Source organism: Xenopus tropicalis, chromosome 4, assembly GCF_000004195.4.
Source record: "Xenopus tropicalis strain Nigerian chromosome 4, UCB_Xtro_10.0, whole genome shotgun sequence".
NCBI lineage: Eukaryota > Metazoa > Chordata > Amphibia > Anura > Pipidae > Xenopus > Xenopus tropicalis.
Window position 1 is genome coordinate 27,970,360 of NC_030680.2, and position 21,107 is coordinate 27,991,466.

The 21,107-nt window shown below is 35.5% G+C and overlaps 1 protein-coding gene across 1 annotated transcript in view; it reads right to left on the minus strand.

Moving 5' to 3' along the window:
* The window catches only part of LOC100497756 (mucin-2), a 116,937-nt gene extending 98,548 nt beyond the window's left edge, over window positions 1-18,389 (minus strand). The window contains exons 1-22 of the mRNA XM_031900770.1: window positions 18,293-18,389; window positions 16,883-17,144; window positions 15,275-15,389; window positions 14,009-14,099; window positions 13,782-13,897; window positions 12,684-12,897; window positions 12,463-12,588; window positions 10,533-10,650; window positions 9,378-9,518; window positions 8,919-9,027; window positions 8,732-8,801; window positions 8,107-8,244; window positions 7,192-7,356; window positions 6,997-7,091; window positions 6,307-6,433; window positions 5,477-5,732; window positions 4,666-4,712; window positions 4,235-4,329; window positions 3,104-3,255; window positions 2,749-2,887; window positions 1,492-1,602; window positions 1,032-1,211 (exon numbers count right to left, since the gene is read on the minus strand). Of these exons, the coding sequence (XP_031756630.1) occupies window positions 1,032-1,211; window positions 1,492-1,602; window positions 2,749-2,887; window positions 3,104-3,255; window positions 4,235-4,329; window positions 4,666-4,712; window positions 5,477-5,732; window positions 6,307-6,433; window positions 6,997-7,091; window positions 7,192-7,356; window positions 8,107-8,244; window positions 8,732-8,801; window positions 8,919-9,027; window positions 9,378-9,518; window positions 10,533-10,650; window positions 12,463-12,588; window positions 12,684-12,897; window positions 13,782-13,897; window positions 14,009-14,099; window positions 15,275-15,389; window positions 16,883-17,144; window positions 18,293-18,389 (2,964 nt within the window). The remainder of the gene's footprint in view (window positions 1-1,031; window positions 1,212-1,491; window positions 1,603-2,748; window positions 2,888-3,103; window positions 3,256-4,234; window positions 4,330-4,665; window positions 4,713-5,476; window positions 5,733-6,306; window positions 6,434-6,996; window positions 7,092-7,191; window positions 7,357-8,106; window positions 8,245-8,731; window positions 8,802-8,918; window positions 9,028-9,377; window positions 9,519-10,532; window positions 10,651-12,462; window positions 12,589-12,683; window positions 12,898-13,781; window positions 13,898-14,008; window positions 14,100-15,274; window positions 15,390-16,882; window positions 17,145-18,292) is intronic.
* Window positions 18,390-21,107: the final 2,718 nt, after the last annotated feature.

The following is a 21,107-nucleotide window of genomic DNA, read 5'->3' on the forward strand; positions in this document are numbered from 1 at the left end:
AAAGGAGACAATGGAGATGTCACAAAGTAAAGACTGTGACATGTATAGATTTTTCAGCTCATGGAATGTGCATGTCCCCGAAGGTGTGATAGGAGCTAGTGTCAGTTTAAATGTGAGCAGCTTATGATAAGAAAATTAGTAAAGTTGGAGATTTTAAAGAATCTAAATCTAATCTCAGCAATATGCCCAGTGCACAAAGATGCAACCAGCACTATCTTAATGGAATCCAGCATAGAGGCCATTGAATCATACTAGGGGCCAGAATATCCTAAAGTGATATAACAATAATAGAAGTAAGTTGATCCACAAGAAGGCCTCTGGCCTCCAGCTGAACAACCCAGATAAAGTTAATATGGGTTAAAAAAGGCATCAGTTAATGGAGGCAGGCAGGAGTTTGTTCACTGTAGGTGTCTCCTTTTGACACCTATAACAGTTATAAGAGGAACAGTATAATATAGTGTTAGTCACCTTACATCTGTTTTTTCTAAGTAAGAGTTTGTATAGAAACATAAGTAATAAAAATAACAGGAACAATCATTATTGGACTGAGATGACGGGGGCCCACCAGAAAACCCTGGACCATGGGCCCACTCTCAGAACTTTAATTCCTCCTCTCATCCCTCAAACTCTTTATTATCCTACTCTCTTTTCTCTACATACCATACTCTAATCTTCCATCCATCAAGCTTCCTTGTTCCCATACAGAAAAATGGAATGACCAAGAAATAGGCTAAATAGTTAAAAGCAGGAGGTCCTACTGACACCTGGGCCCACTGGGAGTTTTTCTGGTATCCTGGTGGGCCAGTCCAACACTGGAAACAATGTTTTCTTCAAATTAATCCACTTTCTGGTTTTTAGTGTGGGTGCTTAAAGCACCTTCCTGCATTTTTAGAGCTAGCATCCTTATCTAACAACATTACATACTGACATAAACCCTTGTTCTCAAATTTCATTGAGAATGCTGCACTCAAACATACTAGAAATATTATTATTTTTAAATAATAATTTGCGAATAATACACCTTATATTACCTGGTAAGAGGATGGCAGTCTGATTAATAAGGAAGTTTTCTTGTCCCAGATGAGGGAAATATCACTGCTTGTACGAATTGCGAGATAAAGACCCACTTCACGGACTTTATATCCCACTTCAGTTTCAAATTCTCCAAACTTTTTCTCCATGTGACTATTAGTCAACTTCAGTTCTGTATTCTGAATAGTGAAACAAATCAGTGATTTTGGGGCTTTTCAAGTCACAACTCAAGAAGATAAAAAATTAATTGCATGATTAACAGATATAAGAAGTGAAGTGTTTCAGAGTTTTTCTGATGTTAAATGGGCAAATTGGGTGGTGTTTAGAGGCCATATGACCTGACTGTACCTTTTACATGTAATTTCAGTAATTTCTCTATCCAAAGTAAATAATCTAACTACTATTTAATATTTTACACAGGGGCTTTGTTCCAGAATAGTACAACAGTGCAATACTTACCCCTAAATATATCTTTATGGATTTTGAACATGTTACTCCAGTAGTGCCACATGGGATATTTTCTGTGATTATTCTGAATGTACCATTTGATGCACTGTCACCGCAATAGTCCTATAATGTAATTACATGCCATTTTAAAAAATATATATAATAAATAATAAAAATAGGAAGTGATATTTATAACAATTTTCCTTTACATCTTACTAACATTTGTAAAATAAAAACATGTTAATTATGTCAAGTCCTTGCAGAAATAAAATTGAACCATTTGCACAGTCCACATTTTAAATAAATAATTAAAAATGCTTTCTCTGCTTGCATTTAAACTAAACAAGGAAGGTATTATGGGGTCAAATGTAGATTGCAAATTTAAAGGGGCCTTCAATATTTCTCTATATTTAAAGAAATATGTTAAGGGCAAATTTACTAAAACTAGAATGTTTCTGGCCTTGAAACTCATATAAACTTGACTTGTTATTTTTTTTTTAAATAAAACATTCTTCATTCTTGCATTTATTAAATGTCACAATAATGTTGGTAGAGTCAAACAAATTATTGAGTTTATTGTCTAAAAATCACGATTTTATTTGAGCCAAAAAATTCAAGAACTTGGGAAATTGAAATGGCAGTTCATTTCCATGAATCCTCTTTATTTTTCCCAAACAAGACATGCTACAGAGGCCATTTAAGAGCAAGTTTCACTTGAAACTGGGTGAAATAGAAAACAATAATGTGATTAACTTCCCCTTGAAAGTGTGTGAAATAGAAAACAATGATGGAGCTAACTTTCCCTTGAAAATGTGTTAAATAGAAAAAAAATGATGCAATTAATTTCACCTTGAAAATGTGTCAAGGGCAGACTGTCACAGGCTATTCTATTCCTCTACTATTCTAAGCCTCCATTTAGACTCAATTGGTCTTAGCAGCTTAAACCTGGCATACTTTTTGTCAGTCTAAAAAAATCACATAAAGTTTTATAAAATGTGAACGTTTGTTCGTTTGTTCCTTCATTCGCTTCTCAAATTTTTCCAGAAAATTCTCAGAATTATCTCAGAAAAAACAAAACAATCGCATTCTGCCAAAAAACACATACCTAAATCTTGACAAAAATGAAACACAGTAAATGGGCTCCTTAGATTCTGCCATACAAGGAATTAATTGTGTAGTCAAATGTACTGAAATAACCCTAATCCTAAAATTGTAGGAAAACATAATAACAGGTAAGATATAGTTTTCCTGAAAGATACAAGTGTTTACCTGAGCAACTACAAATTCGCAACTTCCATCAAAGTCATAGAATTTCTTGTCAAATGTAATATAATGGCCGCTCCCATAGATGGTACACGTTCCATAACAAGGTGTTTGTATGCATGACCAAAGCCCACTCTCGCATGTGCTGTAGAGATATGATTATATTACAATATAGTCATACTAATCCTCTATTGATTATAATTGTAATTACACATATAAAGGCATTTTAATGGTGTATTTAATACACACATATAGCAGATACAGAACATCGGTTTAATGGAAAAATGGGTATGGTAACTGCACCATTATAGCCCACTTCATCTGTCTAAAGCTGTAACCATAAACTTGAAAATAATCTCACCAGGATTTGCATTCCTCAATCAGCCTAGATCCGTGAGCAAATACTTTATTATTATATGAGCAAGGGCAGGAACTCTCTACAACACAGCCTCCATGTCCATCATCAAGCAGCCCATCTGGGCACACACATCCAGAGATGCAGCCTGTCCCCATCTATCCGAAAAAAGGAAAAATAAGATAAACACGTGGAAGCTGCATAAAGCAAATAATTATTACGTTGCTGCAGTTGTTCTCTTAATGCCATACACCTCTTAATTTGACATGGAATTCCTGAGAGGAAATAGGCTAGATTGCTATGGGCATGCTCAGATACAATGAGCCAAATAAAAAAAATGATAAAACTGTATTTTATGGTTTATCACATAAGAACTTACAGACAAGGTTCAATGTGAGAAGAAAAAAACTTTAATTCTGTTCTAGTTTTTCCCATATACTTCAAAAGAGTTCTCATGTGAAAAACAGTAAGATAAGTTTTTCTTCAGTTGCATCTGGCTCTATAGAAAAATTAAATTACCAAAAGTATGACAAACCATGCAACCTTAAAGGAGAACTAAATCCTGACTAAAGAAGTAGGCTAGAAATACTGCACAACATTATGTTCTGGTCTTCTGTACTGTATACACATATATATATATATATATATATATATATGTATGTGCATGTATATATGTCAACTACTTATGTATCTATGCAATATATGCAAGCACAGAGAAGAATTCCGAAAGCAGATGACACTGCAATTAGCTTTAGTTTTCACAAATTGTGCATGAAAAATATAGCTAAGTTGGTAGTTTCATCTGGTTTTGGAGTAGTCCTTTCTGCTTGCACATATACGTTGTCTTAAACATCTACCCAATGTTTATATATATATTTTTAACACTATGTAAAAAAATCCTGGTATTAATAGATTGCATTTATGCATATATTATATGCAATACTCTCATATTTTGGCACTTTGCAAACATGGTGTTCCAGCCTTTGAGAAAGGCTGGAACACCAGCCGAAACGTCAGTCTTTGTTATAGTCTGCAAATAAACCATTTTGTTTTTCATAAGTCCTATGTGGAGCAGCCTGTTTGTTTGAATTTCTGATAATAGTGGTAAACAAAATAAAACAAATTATATCAACATACAGGTCCAATATTCAAGGTCCGACAGCTCCTATGCCGTGACATGTGAGATCTCTTTTCCTTTTTACAGTCAAGGAAGACTTTTCCATTGGAACAAGCTGTAAAAAACAGATTTTGTGTTATATTAGGTGCTGCATATGATATTGAAACTTGATATAGAAACTTCATAAAAGATAGGAACAGTGTAATAATGAGTTTTACAGTATAGCAAACTCCAAAGCAAGTTACTGCTTGATATTTAACAAAAAGCAAAATGCACAAAAGTTGATATGTCTATGGTAAATGGCATAACAACCGTCAAGTAAATATGTGCACAGTACATTCTTTTCAGGTTCTCAATGGCTCATAAACAGCTATAAAGCATCATATACCATATCTCTTTAAATGAAGCCTGGGGACTATGAACAAAAAGAATTTCAGAATTTTTTACTTACTGTCATTGATAAAAGAATCACAGTTAAGTTTTCCTTCATGGCAGGAACTGGTGATAAAAAAAACCAATATTTAGGCACTTAGGACAAAAACACACTGTCTATTTAGATTTACTAACCGTAGGGTGTCCAGTTTATAAAAAAAAAGGTCATCTAAAAGTTGCCAGAAAAAACATGCGTGTAAATATTCTGTATAACGAATACTATCATAGGAAAACATGTTTTTTTTTAAAAAAACACATCAATTAATAGAGCTTCTCCAGCAGAAGGGGCTTGCCATATTCTTCATTTCCCAGGTTGCCACAAACATGTGACCTGTGCTCTGATAAACTTCACTCACACTTTACTGCTACGCTGCAAGTTGGAGTGATATCACCTTCCCCCCCAGCAGCTCCCAGTAGATTCTGAGAGCTCAGACTCAGGCACAATGCACTAAAATGGCACCTACACACCAATATTACAGCTAAAACAATTTTGGTTCAAGAATAGAATTTTAAATGGTAGAGTGAATTCTTGCAGTGTTATACCCCCATTGCATTTGTAGGACCTGCACCCAACACGTACCCACATCTTTTCCCTCTGTACATTACTACTGCTTGCACCTTAGGTTCCAAGACAAGGAAACTTCTGGAGGAGAGGAAGAGGTTACTCCCCCCCAGACCAACCTGCTTACCCAAACCTGCATAGATTGCCAACATTTTAAACCTAACCTGTCTCACCTAAGGGTAAACCTGCGGGTCCCATGGATTGCATGTAAACACACATATCACTACTGTCCAGCTATCAGTATATGATCTTTTATTTCTATACGTACCACCGTTCATCCATCCTGTAGAAAACCTCATTTGGTCTAAGATACATTCCTTGGTGGTAGCAAGAACACTGTGATTTGGGAACACAACTATCTTTTTCATTGAGATACATTCCGTCTGGGCACCCACAGCCATCAACTGGGGTGAATTCACTGTCACATTCTTTTTCTTCTAATGCCAGGGAGCGGCAAGTAGGCTGACAAGTAGTGATGTTATACAAGTATATCTGTGAGTCTGGGCAGCTGGGAATCTCTTTATCTAAAAAGGATATTGGAGCATGTTTAGAAATATAGCAATAAGTAAATAATTACAAATGTATATTTATAAAATAAGGTATGGGTTCATGTACTACAACATTACACATAGTATTTATTACTGCTATAATATATACCCTACAAAATTACAGCAATTGCTTGTAGTGGAAAACCTGTATTTTTAAACCTTTAAAAAAAAAAAAAAAAAACTTACATTAAACATGTCTGCTTTATAACCCAATATTGCTTTACCTATTAATAACTGTCATAATAAAAAGACAGTTTTATGGACATAATATTTTTTACTCAGTCCACAGTTATAGCCTAACCTAAGCATCTATTGTCACAAGCTCCAAGCCACAAACAGAATTTTACATACTAGGAATTTCATATAGCCTGTACAGAGAGATAAGTATATGCCAGGTCAATGTCAGCAAAAAAGGCTCTCCCCTGATCTAAGAAGAGGCAGTGGTTCTTATTTGCTGTAAAATTCTGGACCATTTCAGTGAAACTGAATGTGCTGTAATAAGTGCCCTGTTTAATTACTTCATCTGTAAATGTAGCATCTCTTGTCTTACCACAGATTCCTTTCTTCCAGTCCCACAAGATGATTCCTTTTGCAGCACAGGCTCTGGCATATGAGGACAGTGTTGCGCACATACAGGCTTCGCTATGACTACAGCTGCAGGTATCGTACTCACATCTCTATGGAAGGAAAAATATCTTGAGGTTCTCATAGAAGAAACACCTTTTACAGAAATACTTTTATAGTGATAAAATTGACAATTTTACATCAGGATTCAAGGCCATAGAAACAAAGAAAGACAAAAGAAGACAAAGTGATCACTCTCTATATTTGTTTATTTTTTTGGCCAAATGCAACAGATTTAAACATCACTCTAACTGAGGCATATTTGACATTGGTGCCACCTACAACACCACTCTTTGTCTGTACTAAAAAAGCTGAATTTCTAGTCTAAAAATACTTTTTGCTTTCTACATACATTTTAGAAACTATATGTGATAAACCTGCATGCTTGACATAAGCTGTAAATTACTTGCATCAATGCATAGCAGTTAAGATAAATGTATTTCTGTGGTCACAGTGGAGTTATTGCGCAAATTGGGAAATTTCTGGAATTGGCAAATTTTCTCTATGACCAACAACAACAAAATTGCCACAAAAGGATAGAAACATTAATGAAATAACACTACATGCGTAACATTACAGTAAGGTACTGACAAAGTTAAAGATTATGAAGAATTACCTTAAAATATTCAGAGGGGTCTACTGCAAAGTGGCATTTCCAAAAAGGAGACTCTGAATCTCTCAGCATAGAGCACCATTTCTCAGCATAGATTTCTGCAGGAGATAAATGAAAAGATGTGATATTGGAGAAACTGAAAAAAAGTATGAGCCTTATACAGCTCTTGTAACCTGTATATTCTAGTAAGATGCTTACTAGTCTCCATGCTGAAGCTGCAAGGATCTATTAACACCTCTACTGAGTCTTGGCAAGTGGGTTGAATTTTCCAGGTGTTGGCAAAGGCTGATGCTGTTGATTCTTCTATACCTGCAGATGTTATGAAGTCATCTCCTTCTTTGTAATTAAAGTTACCACAAAGACCTGCAAAGAAGAAAACATTTTTATATTTATAATCACTGTGGATCACCGATTCTTAAAACGTTGAATGGCTGTACTTTATTGGTAGTTGTCCTTTTTTACTCAAAGAACTATGTAACTTTGATACAAAGTTTCATTACTGGTGACAAGCTTTCTATCCGGTATCCTAGACAAGCCTCATAAAACAGGACAGTAGATGAAATAACAGATGGCAGAGAACAGTTTTATCTGCCGCCTGTGTGCATCTATAACTATGTTGTTCAGCTGATCACAACATACAATGTCACTGCATCACCAGGACCATCTGTCTTATTCTACTAGACATAAATCATTAGTGTTTTGACCAAATGCACCATGTAGAACATAATTGTAGGTGTAATTGTTTGTATAGTACATAATAGTTTCAGTATAAATGATAATGTTTAGGAAACAGGGTGCTCTTCTGTAGCCAATATATCTTAAAATGGATGAATAGAAAGTGGCTTCTTTATAATATCCTAAAATCTTTCTGTTGAAAGGTATATATCTGGTGCTCACTGGCAGATAATAATAGATACACTTCATTTACTAACAGTTAATTTACTGTTCATCAATTAACTTTTTTCAGTCTAACTACTATATTATAATGTTGTCTTTAAAAAAAAGTACAAAATGTCTTAGGGTGAGTTGGGTGAAAGTTGGGTGAAGTTTTCTATAGTTTGGCTATAGGTTAGTTAGATATAATTTTTTTATGTTCTTAAAACGTAACCTTACCTTCAAATGTATTATTGTCAGTGTTATCCATGGTAATATACAGCTGCATCAGTGGTAAGAGATAGATTTGCATCTGGAGACCAAATTTTGTCTTGACAAAGATGTTTGATTCTGTGGGCTGTATAACTGAGAAACTTCCTAGAAAGATATTATCAAAAGTCTGTTTATACCAGCCTTGTTTGTTAAAGTGCAAAAAAAAGTTATGCTTTAATGATATTTAGAGTCTGAGGGCCGAAAAAATCAGCTCAGGCCAGAGTATCCAACTTCTCTAATAATCATAACAAACAAAACATACATATCTATTCTGCGCAGTCAATCATAGGGGATTATTTAATTAGGTGGTGCAAAGCTGAAAACATTGCATTTGCATTTCTGACACTTCAGTAATTAACACATTCAGTGAAACTCACAAAACAATGGAAGTGGTGGATATTTTTGGGGTAGAAATATCACGACAAACATAAAATTAACAAAGTCTTAAATTACAGGTCACTGTCTGCATTTTCTTTTTGACATAAAGGGCAGTAAAGTCTACTTTGCATATATATCTGAGCCTTTACTAGAGCAGTAAAAGTTTTTTAATATCTTCTTCAATATCAAATTCCTACAATATAATGGATCTTACCTGTAACATGAGGGAGGCTTATTTTGAGATCATTTAATAAAACAGATCCGTCGGCTCTGATGGACAAGACCTGCACAATTTAAGAAATGTTATGTGAAATTACTTTACATAAAAATAAATAATGTTTTAATATGAATGTATAGTAATATATCTAATATATTATATGAAAAAGCTTCCACAAACCCACATTTTCATTGTCATCTGTGTAGAACTGGATGTTTTTCAGACAAGTCTCCCGTGAATAAGCATTGCATGGAGTCATCTCTGCTACAATATTGTGGGTCCCACCATGATTTAAATTGATCTAGAGGTTAAACCAATAAAAAACAAAATAAAATATTTGTTATTTATAATACAATAAACATTGTATATACAGAAATGATAAAATCCCCCATGAATAAAGTACAAAATAAATCATTATATGAAGCATGAAAAAAACAGCAACAGATTTTTGCTACAGATAGAAACTGAGGCCACAACATGGTACAACAAGATATGCTATATTTACAAGCACACAATAAGGATTTATGCTTCAAAATTCTACAAAAAAAACCCTCTAATATTACTTCATAAGTGCTTCAATACAGATTTTATAATGATCCCTTTTAAAAAAATGAATTTCAGTTGAAATATAATATGTTGACTTGCCTTAGACAGCAAATAGTAACAGTTGCCATGGAACTTGTATGGCTTCCCATCAAATGTTTTGAAGTGAGCTCCTCCTTCAATGGAACAAACTTTGGGGCATACTCCATGTGTGCAGGTCCATTTTCCTGCATTACAAGAGCTAAAAAGAGAGAAACAGCTTTAAATCTTATAAAGAGCCTAAACGCATAGCATGCTCCTTTTGCTAAAATAACTAATGTAAAATAACTATCTGCCCCCAGTGGATCTTTTCGTATTGGTTTCAAGGGCAACACTCCCTAACAGAAGAGTATGTATACAGATACCTTTCCACATATATCTGCATTTATAATTGTTTCATCTTGACTTTCTTGCATGACCAACCATGCACCCTACATGATGTGAGTGAATTTGTATTGAGAGTCTATCGCCATATACGTTAATTTCTGACTTGGCAGAGAACACTTTTTCAAACATGTACTGTATGGAGTAAGAAATTAAATAATTGCCAATGAATTCATATATCATTTTTATCATAGTAGAACATTTGAAGATAGCACAGCCAGGGGTATGAATTAAGCTGTAGCTTGTCTGTAAAGCCAAACAAAGAATGGCAAATCAGATATTTGGCAGGGCAAGATTTTACTATTTATAACATAGTATTTTGCCCCAGCACATTATTCACATTATTCAAAGAACTTTAAAATTATTTTTAACAAAATTACTGATGAACTATTTTCTCCTGCTCAGACCTAGGGAAATTCTAATATTAAAAGCAGGAGAATAAAACATATTTTTGAGCAAAAAAAATCTTTCTTATCTGATCCTTCTTTAATTCCTGCTGAAATAATTGAATTTTGTAATACTACAAAATGTTCAATTAGTACATTGAGAGTATATTTATCTCATGGCCTTTTATAGACACTTTTTTGAAGCTTTATCTATAGACCTTATTTAACTGAAGGAAACTATCAATATTTATCAAAGAAGTAAATATTACTACTTCTGGGCATAGCAAATAGGCTTACAATTGATGTGTCTAAATTAAAAAGTAAATAAATAATAAAAAAAATATATATGTATATGCAGGTATTTACGTTGTGTTTACATTTATGCATATTATGCATATTAGGATACTAGTAAATATTTTTTGACATGAGCTATGCAGTAACCTTACCATTCTTCACAATCATTTAAAATCTTTGATCCTGGAGCATAGAATTTTTCTTGATACTTGCAGTGACATTCGCTAATTGAAATGCAGCCAGCGTTATTGTGGTCATCCCACACTGTGCCTAAAGAAAGACATGAGAATCAGTTGTCATTTTCTTTGGTCAGGGAATTTTCACACTCCATCCACCCAATCCCCTGCCTGGTCCACCTGTTTCACCACTCCCAAGTGATGTCATTGACGCCCCCAACCTAAAGGCTGATAATAAAAGAAAAAAAAATGTGACAACTGCAAAAAGGTGACAACACTATTTGCAACCCATTTTCGACAGAACTTTTAACCCATTTGTCACTGCTATTTCCATTGTTCTTATCTGTCTAATTTACAACCATTTTGTGTTCACAGATTCTTATACTAGTCACCAGACTTTTGGCTAGGATTCTGACTGTGATGACTGCTACCTGCATTTGCCCTTTGGCCTGGAGACGGTCTACATCTTCTGCTTGCTGCTCAGATTTTTGTTTGTCTATCTATATTTCTCCTAGGTGAGGGGAGTTGTATTAGAGCACCTGTGGGTCTCTTCATTGTTTGTAACACTGACACTGGAGGTTAGAGTCTATAATGTCTCCAACCATACCAGTGCATTACAACCAGTGCATTACAATAACCATACTTATAAATAAACTCTACAGTCCTTATGCAACTCCGACTGCAAAGTTGCAAATGCAGTGAAAATGCCATTATTATGTTAATTATAGAACATCACTGTACACTTTTTTAAAAAGTATATAAATAGAGAGAGAGGGAGAACAGAGTGGAGCACACCTGTCACCAAAATAACAGCCCTGGGTGCAGATAAAAAAAAAATAGGCAAATAGAGAAAGAGTACTACACACTCAGGGACTTGGTGCAAAAGAAAAAAGGTTTATTGAAACACTCCAACGTTTTGAGTACAAACAATCCTCTTCTTCAGGGACAAACCAACACACACTTTAAGTAACCACAGAAAGAGATAGAGAGAAAAGAGAGACAGGGTCATATTCTGTAGCATCAGAATCTTCTGTCGACTAGCTGTAGTATATACTACTGTGCCTTACACTACCGTTTTTTTAGTTTTAGACCTCCATCTAATGATTGGGTTGGAAAAGTTTGTTCAGTGAATTATCAGTCCAAAATAATCTTCATTCTAGATTATATTTTTTTTACCCACACCCGAAAAAATTGTATTTGACAATACTTGGCTGTATCAGTGCCACATCCTTTGAGAAGGGCACATGTTGTCATTTTGAAATAACAAATTCTTTGTTATTCATATACATACAAATTCAAATAAGATTAGCTATAATCCACTGGTGTAATATGAAAGCAATAACTTGCATTAACACTTTGATCTTTGTCTCTTGTGTCTTACAATAAATATCTTATTCTAAAGCTGTTGTTCTTCAGTGTAACTGATAGAAAAAAAGAATTGACATTGCTGAACACAGTGTGTAAAGTCCAAATAAAAAGCAACAATCAGCCAATTTTTGTGCACTTTGAGCATTGTGTTCTGCTCTACCACAAGCTTCTGTGCTCTGCTTTGGAGCAAAGACACCTGAGGCTAGCTCCTTGAATACAGTGCTGCCTGCATTACTGCATTACAGTGCTCTGCCCTTTCCCTTCCTAATGTTTGCATCATTCAGATGCTAGAGAGCAGCAGCCTACTGACCCTGTGCTCTGCTACTCAATCTGGATTTTCAATCCAACATGAAGAGTAGACTGCAACTTTCCCTGGGGCCCAAGTGTTCGTTAGATGAGCACTAAGGGGTATGCCATTGCGTCCCTTGTAATAATGTAACAGATTCAACTTAGGCCAATCAATAAAGAGCTAAATAACTAAATGCAACCTTTTCCTTTTGCTAGATACTATTTAATATAACATTTCCACAAGACTTACCATCAGGACAGAAGCAGCCATCAATATTATGTTCCTCACAAAGGCCTGATACTTCATGATGAGAACACGAACTTATGCATGGGGAACCACTCTCCTTGTATACCATGTTGCCAGGGCACTGTTTAGCTTTAAATTTAGTAGAAACAAGGTTAGTTTGATGTCATCATACTGTATATAAAAGTTGCAAGGCACAAATATTAAGAAGATGAAAAGATGCTTACGACAGAGGTCATCAGTTCTCCAGTTCTGTGGGATCCCTCCTGCATGAGTGCATTGCCTTGAATACTCAGTTAATGTACTGCATAGACATGAGACATCGGCACTGCTACAGGAGCACACATCAAGCATGCAGGCCATAACGTAATCTGATACATCAAGAAGATCTTGGCATGATGAAAAGGCATTTTGGGTGAGGTAACTCTTGCACACAGAGTACTGGAAAGAGAAACAAATGGAAATTATCATCAAATGTAATCTATGATATTCATCCTAGAGTACTGATTTTCAGATATTGTAATTTCTGAACTAATGGAGAAAAGTGCTTTCTATGATTGACATTTCTAGAGAAACTTATATCCAGGTTGTTTGACATATCCTCCATCCTCTTGTCTTTGACTCTTATCTTATTGCAACGATATATTTTATTTATTTGTGTTTATTGTAATACTTTGTATTTATCTATTATCTTAATAACCCCCTGTTTGTATTAATGTATTCTACTGTACAGCGCTGCGTACATAAGTGGCGCTTTATAAATAAAGATATACATACATACATACATACATATCAATCCATTATTTACAGCATGAAATGAAAACTGCTTCTGTTATATTGGTGATGCAAGTGAAAAGTGAAAGACTAGCCTGGTACTTTTTTTTAACCTTTGTTTAATCTTCGTTTGATCACTCACTAAGATAATAGCAAATAGAAAAGTAACCAATAAAAATGGAGCAGTGAACAGAATAGAGAATATTACTGAACACAGCTAATATACTCTAACTTTTCTTGTTAGAGCATGGGAAATTTTGCATATATATTTGTTGATGTATAATAAGACCCATATTTACATTGGATTAACAAGAATGTTAGTTTGACTTTCCTTTATTAACATGACTAACAACCAAACAGAAGTTGTATACTATTAGTTAAACTGCACTGAACTTACCATAGCTAATTTCTAATTGGGGGTGTATTCTAAAAGTGAACTGTAAATAGACTTCAAAACCACTATAAGAATAAGCATTATATCATAAATATTTCCCTGACACGTTTATAGAATTTTGCAAGTAATAAGCTAAATGCATGTACAGTATACTTACGTATTGCCCACAACTGGAAACATTCATTTGCTGGCTCTCATCTACATTTGTGCAGGTAATAGTTGGATCGTTAATGTTTTGCATGTTTCCAAACTGGATAGGGTTGAGTGGCATATCTAAAAGTGAAAAGATCCACACATAAATAAAAAAGCAAAGCTACCCAAAAGTATTCTAAAATTATTTATTAAAATATATTCTCCATGACCTAATCCAGGATGCAAACTTACCATTCAGATAGAATTCATTACTGACTGGAGCGCCATTGTAATCCCCACAGAGTCCACACATCTTGTTTTGATACTTGGAATCCACCTCCAACTGTGCATAGATAAAAATACTTTGGGTCAACTTGTCATTGCTTAAATTATAAAAGAATTGGGTTCTATCATTATTTCTTGTCAATTTGAAAATGGAAATGAACACACAGGCAGAGAGAAAACATTCTTCTGCAGGTTCAGAAAATGTCTTTGTAAAATAAAGTATCTGAATTATACTTTTTAACAAACTGAACATTGGGGGGGGGGGGGGGAATATCAATAACCATGACTTTTCCTTAAGTCTATTTTTTTGCCAAATTATTTAAAAATATTTAAGAAACTCAAAAACCAAAATCTTGTTACCTAAAACCTGTTGAGATGCTACGGAAGCCACTAGGAAGTATATCTTAAGCATTCAAGCAAGGTGAAAAAGCTTTTGTCATGATTTATCAACTTGCTTAAAAATAAATGGACAATAGTGATAAGAGACTTTACCCATGATTAATCACCACAACTGAATGTGATTGTGATAAACACATTTAAAATTTGTTAGAAACATGCTCAAATTGACACTAAAACAATTAGTGATTGCAGGAATAAGTGTAAGGGGTCATTTACAACCCTGGGCACAAGTGGAAAAGCGTGACTCATAGTGCTTATTTAACAGTACTTGCGCTCCCCGGGGTGGTAGCTCCCTGAATGGAGAACCATATAAAAAAATCTGGTGCTTCCTGAAGAGAGGTGCAGTTCAGCCCTGTCCTTACTGCCTGCCTTAAGGACAGGGGCCTGACATTGGCTGCACTTACTTCTGCTACTTCCTACCATGCATCTGAAAATAAAGCAAAAGGTAGTGGTGGGTAGGTGGGTTGTTGAGGATGCCTAGTCAGTGCTGCATTAGCAAAGGAAGCCAGATGTCTTTTTGCTCCGAAACAGAGCCCAAGTGCCTTCTGCTACTTGCACAATGACCCATGCAGTGTGCTAAGTGCACAAAGTATGAATTTGGCCTTTTCTGCACTTTGCACACTGTGTGGGGCACTGTAAATGAGCCCTGTAGTCGTCATTAGCCATGATTTGTGATAAATCAGCCGCCTGAGCTACATGCATTCACATTTACCATGAATATTCGATTCAGCCTGCCCATAGTGGCAATACCACTGTATTTTAAATAAAAGATTAAAAAATTACAGATAAAGTGCATGGATAGTGCCACATAGTATTCTGATACAAGATACTCACCATAACTGAATCTTCTTGGTTCCATGTGAGGGTCAGGCCAATCTTTGTATGCACCTTCGTGTACCCATCCTTCTTGTTTATGAAAACTCCATAGTTGAAGTAAGGGGTCACAAAGCTGGGAAATAACACAAATCAATCAAATATATCTTAACAAAAACAATTCTAAACAAAAGTATTTTATTAAACATCAAACAAAAAATTATTAACCACTGGAAAATGTATTTTCTTTTGTGCTTTCTGATTGAGATACTTTTGAATTACACTTCCTGGCATCCCAGGTAATCCACTCCAGTTCTGAATGATCTTATACATACAGTAACAATTTAAATACTGACTGATAAAGGGAGATGGAGTGCAGCAGTAGATAGAACATCTTATTGTAGTGACTTCCTACTGGTGTTTTTCATATTGGAAGGCGGCAGATAAATTATGCTTGATAATACTTGTGAGTTGTAGCTCAAGAAAGGGGATGGAAAGAATTCTCTAATGAGGGAAAGAATCCTCTAATGAGAATCCCACTAGATATGTGTAAATCTGGCTCCATATAATTTGTTCTTGCAACTAGATATAGAAGCAATAACCATGTTTTGCCAGAATTTTACATGTATGTCCTTTATCAGCTTCTTTGATTACAGTGTATAATATAATATAGAAAAAAAATCATCATAATCCCTGTATGTTAGATAATAATCATAAATGTTTTCTCATTGTTTACACATGCAGCTGGGGTACATACTGATCTAATCCCTTCTCAAAATGAGCATGGGTCTAACTAAGTAGTTGGATTAGAACATTACATTTTTTAAAACTTCTAGGATTTTCAATGAAAAATGTAAAAATATTGAAATGGAGAGATTATTTCTTTCCAGAAGAACTGTTTTGCATAACCATATTAAAGGAATTTTAGCCACATTATGATTTTATATATATATATATATATATATATATATATATATATATATATGGAATCCATTATCCAGCAATTACAAATTATGGGAAGGCCATCTCCCAGAGACTCTCATTTTATTCAAATAATTCACATTTTTAAAAATTATTTTCCTTTTCTAATAATTAAACAGTTCCTTGTAAGTGATCCCAATTAAGATATAATTAATCCTTAATTCAAATTGGGAAAACTGGGCAGGACTTGCCCTCTTTGACATCACCTTCTGCCCCCCGCCAGTTTAACTAAACCCCAAGGTTTCAACACTATATATCAAAGTTATCAAATTTTACATAGGGCGTGCTGCAACTCTGTATGGCAAAACTGAGTAAGAAGTCATTCCATAGATTATGAATTTGCTATTTGTCCCAGATTAAACTCTAGCAGATGGATTTGGACTTGATAGGTCCTCTTTAAAAGCATGTATTGAAAAAAATTGTGTAAAAAGTCATTACATATTTAAATAAAAGGTAGCTTTTGTTCTTTTTTAATATTAAGAGGTAACAAAGTTTGTATGAAAATTAGATATTTCTGAAAAAAAGACAAGGGCAAATTCTAAATCAGTGTGGAAAGGTGTGCAGTAGAGCACACCACTGAATTCAAAGATACTCTTGGAGAAATAAGAAAAACAGAAAGCCAAGTGTAAACATATGCAATTGACTTACATTTGCCCATTCACCTTCGCAGCATCTCTCTTCAGTTCTATAGTAACATCCTTGATTTGCATAAAGATTTGGTGAATGACTGGGTCACCATCCTCTATGGCACGCTGGATGTGGACAGAAAATTCATGGTAGGAGTCCCCACAGTGCGAAGCCAAATTATAGTTGCAGGTGCCCGGAAACTGATAGATCACTCCATCGAATGTCTTGTAATGGAAGTTGCCCCATGAACTGCATATAGACTTAGTGTGGTCGACAGGTCTACCTATAGTATTGGAGATCACACAAGATGTTAAGGCTGTATGCTTTTGAATCCAATAGTTTTATATGGTATCACAAAAAGTTACATAAAACTGTTATGTAAATATATTGGCTCTATTACAAAATAAGCACATTACAGGAAATGTTCACCTTCAACTTACCTAGTAGTATGCTATAAAATGACCAATTCCAAGCAAATTTTTAATTGGTCTTCATTTTTTGTAGTTTTTTAATATATTTGCCTCTTTCTTCTGGCTCCTTCTTCTCTAGCTTTTAGATGAAGTTAACAGACCCCAGTAGCCATAAAAGCCCATGATGCTACAATTTTACTGTTAAATTATTATTACTTATCCTTCTATCCATTTCCCTCCTATTCATCTTCCAGTCTCTCCTTCACACGAACTCCTGGTTAGTATGGTAATTTAGACCCTAGCAACCAGATAGTTCTGAAATTATGCTGGAATCAATGCAGTATGTGTAAAAAAAACCATTATGAGTGCATTGAAAATTTGTACTTTGTTCACTGTGGTGCAGAGGTAAATTTGTCCTCTCTAATATGCAAGGCTATTACAGTGTTATTGTGATTATACAATCTGCTTTATTTAGCTACTGGCTGGTTAGACATTGTAGATCCGTTGCCAATATTAGCTTAACATATGTGCACACAATTGACATAGCTCATTTAAAGCACTGGATGTATCAGTTCAAGTACTTATTTCTGTTTCCACAATTTTTGCCAACATTTGTGTCACATAGCTTAGAAGGAATATTGGTAGTGGGAGCTATTTTAAAAATCGTGGGCATTTTCATGAATAATCATAGCCTATATAGTATAACATAGAGACAGATCCCCAGAGACATTTTGATTCTATGCATAAATATTATTTTGTTATGGCTCAGTGAACAATTAAATATGTTGTGCTCTGTGGCAGGTGCTAAGAACAAGGTTAGCTTGCACCCTCTAATCTGCATTGGATTTTTTTTCTTGCTTGAGGTGCAAAGTGCATCACTCACCCAGCTGCTCCTTAGTGCTCTTGCACTTGTGGCAGGCAAAAATAATGGAGCACTACTGTTCCTTTTTTAATCTGCAGTTGAAGTCTCCTTTCTAATCACAGGAAGAGTAATAAAGTTGGAAAACATGTTGAATTTTACCTGGAATAATGTCATAGGCACTTGAGAAGGAAAGCGTCAAGGCCAACCATACCCAGATCCTAGGAGTCTGGAGTTCCATGGTTTGCTTCTTGGCCATGCAATGACAACCTCTCTCATTTCTTGCCTTTTATACATCTCACCAGGACCTTCTGACCTCTTCTTAGCCGGATCATGGAAATCTCCATTATTTACATAAGGCACTCCAAAGGTTAAAATGAAATGTTTCCATTTATTTATGTACTGAAAAAAAGTAGCATGTGTGCCCTTAGGTGGAACAAATAAATCAAACAAATCAGAACAAATCTATTTCTTTTAATGTCCAAATATATTTTATATTTGCATTTAGCTTTGGAGATACCCAGATGCTGCTGTCAAGGACCATGATCATATCAACTGCCAGCAATTCGTTTCCAGATAAAAGTAAGGCTACATAGGGGCAGATTTATGATTGCTTAAGCTTTTCAGCACCTAAAAAATGCCAAACTTGTTCTTATTTAATAAAAGCCCACTTGGGGGAAAAATACCTCAACTAAATTGTTTCTTTTTCCGGAAACCCCACATAAGTTTGTTAAAGTGCCATTTCATGAGAAATTGTCATGTATTTTTCCCACAATGCAGCAATTTCCCCACAATGCCATCATGATAGCGGTCACAAAGGGGTGATGCTCTTGACACAGTTGAGCTGCATCTGCCACAATTACATCCCATTTATCAAAATTAATGTGCTTGAGCTTTGGCAAATTGAAGTCTGTCTGGCATCATTTCTGGTGTACAGTGTGCTAGTAACACGTGCACCCTAATCTGTTGCTGCAAATTGTGGCAATTGACACAGGGCACAGGGTCCATAGGTGGCAGTTAATAGGCTTAGCAGTATTCAAATTGGAACAGAAGGCAAAAAGGACAGAGCAGCACCAAGTGCAACTAAACAAAAGTGCAAGCGAGTAGCTTTATTGAAAGTGGTTTTATGCAGCACAACTGACTGATGGGAAAGTCGGGCATTGCAACTGCACTTGTGCACGCTCTTAAGCCCTCATATGTTTATAGAACATAAAATCACTTTATTGTACAAAACTGGTATGATACCAGTCACATGGAAAATTGTATAAAAAAATGAAAAGAAATTAAATAATTACAGGGATACTTTCCTGATTTTCATGGTGTACTTTTTATATTGTTTACATAGCAAATAATTCACTCTACCATTTAAAATGTTATTCTTGAACCAAAAAATTTTGGTGAGTAGGCAGCCATCATAGTGCATTGTGCTTTCAGAAGGAGCCAGCGCTACACATTAGAACTGCTTTCAGATAACCTATTGTTTCTCCTACTCCCATGTAACTGGAGGAGTCCCAAGCCAGACTCTGATTTCTTACTATTGAGAGCTATCTTGCTCCCTTCCCATTGTTCTACTGATTGGCTGCTGGGATGATATCACTCCAACTTGCAGCTCAGCAGTAAAGTGTGACTGAAGTTTATCAGAGCACAGGTCACATGGCTGTGGCACCCTGGGAAATTAAGAATATGGCTAGCTCCATGTGAAATTTCAAAATTAAATATTAAAAAATCTGTGTTTTTGAAAAATGGATTTCAATGCAGGATTCTGCTGGAGAAGCTCTATTAACTGATGTGTTTTTGAAAAAAAAACGTGTTTTCCCATGACAGGATTCCATAATCTGACCATGTTACATCATTACATCACTATATTCCTTCAGAGAAATGTTGTTTTGTATTAGCAAATTAAGTGAAACTTTGTTCAGAGCAATATGAGTTTTATAGCCATAGTACATGTAGGGACCGATAGGGTTAACACTCCCTATGGTAGCCATAGTACATGTAGGGTCTTATCCTACACTTCCTAGTTTGCTATTACTAAGCAGAATGATATGTTTCAACTTTAGATATTTGCATCTGTGCAATTATTGGCCCCTAGATAGGATGACCACTTCCTGTAATATAATGTTATGCAGGGCATAGGCACTTCCTCTTTGGCCTTTCTCTTACCAGCAGAAGGAGGTGTTCCATTGAGCCTGGACCAACTAGGCACAAAAGCCTGTGCCCTAAATGAAGCCATCCTACTAGTGATCTAAGTCGGGGAGCAGGGACCCTGTGAATGAGGTGAAGTAATTTGCAGGTTAGACCTCTGTAATAGCACGCTCTAGGAGTGTGACTTAGCTCAGGGTTATTTAGCAAGAGCAGCTGAGTGCTCCAACAAAGGAGAATTTAGTGGGTTTAGTACACCCAAGGCTCTGTCGCCTTATTGTAGGGACCACAGTTCAGACATAGGATTCAGGCTAATTCTAAACCCTGAACCACAGTCGGCTGTAGGAATCTGGGCCAGTTAAGGTGAACACCCTTGAGACTCCTGTTATTCCTCATCTGTCTCCACCGTGGTGCTACAACATTCTGCTTTTATTGCAATTGCATCTGACATTGTACAACTATACCTCAGTGCTGTTAGTATTCACCCTGCATCTGCTTTGTATTGCACCAATAAACCAAGTTATAGTTTATTACAAAAAAACCTCTGGCGTCTATAATTCCATCATATATACCTTTGGCAGTGGAAAGTTGCAGTTCAGCAACATCTCATAAAGGCATTTCTTCCCATTTGTGAAGGACTATCTAACATGGTTGAGCCACATGTGCCCTTGCTCATACCCTCTAGCTAGACATTGGCAAATACTAGCCAAAATAGGGTTACATACACTTTAATGCTTTCATTGTTCAGCACAGCCATCTGCAGGTATCTAGGCATCTTGCTAGGAAGCTGCTGTTCTTGCCATTACATGTACAGGTACTGCACATTTCTTCTCTT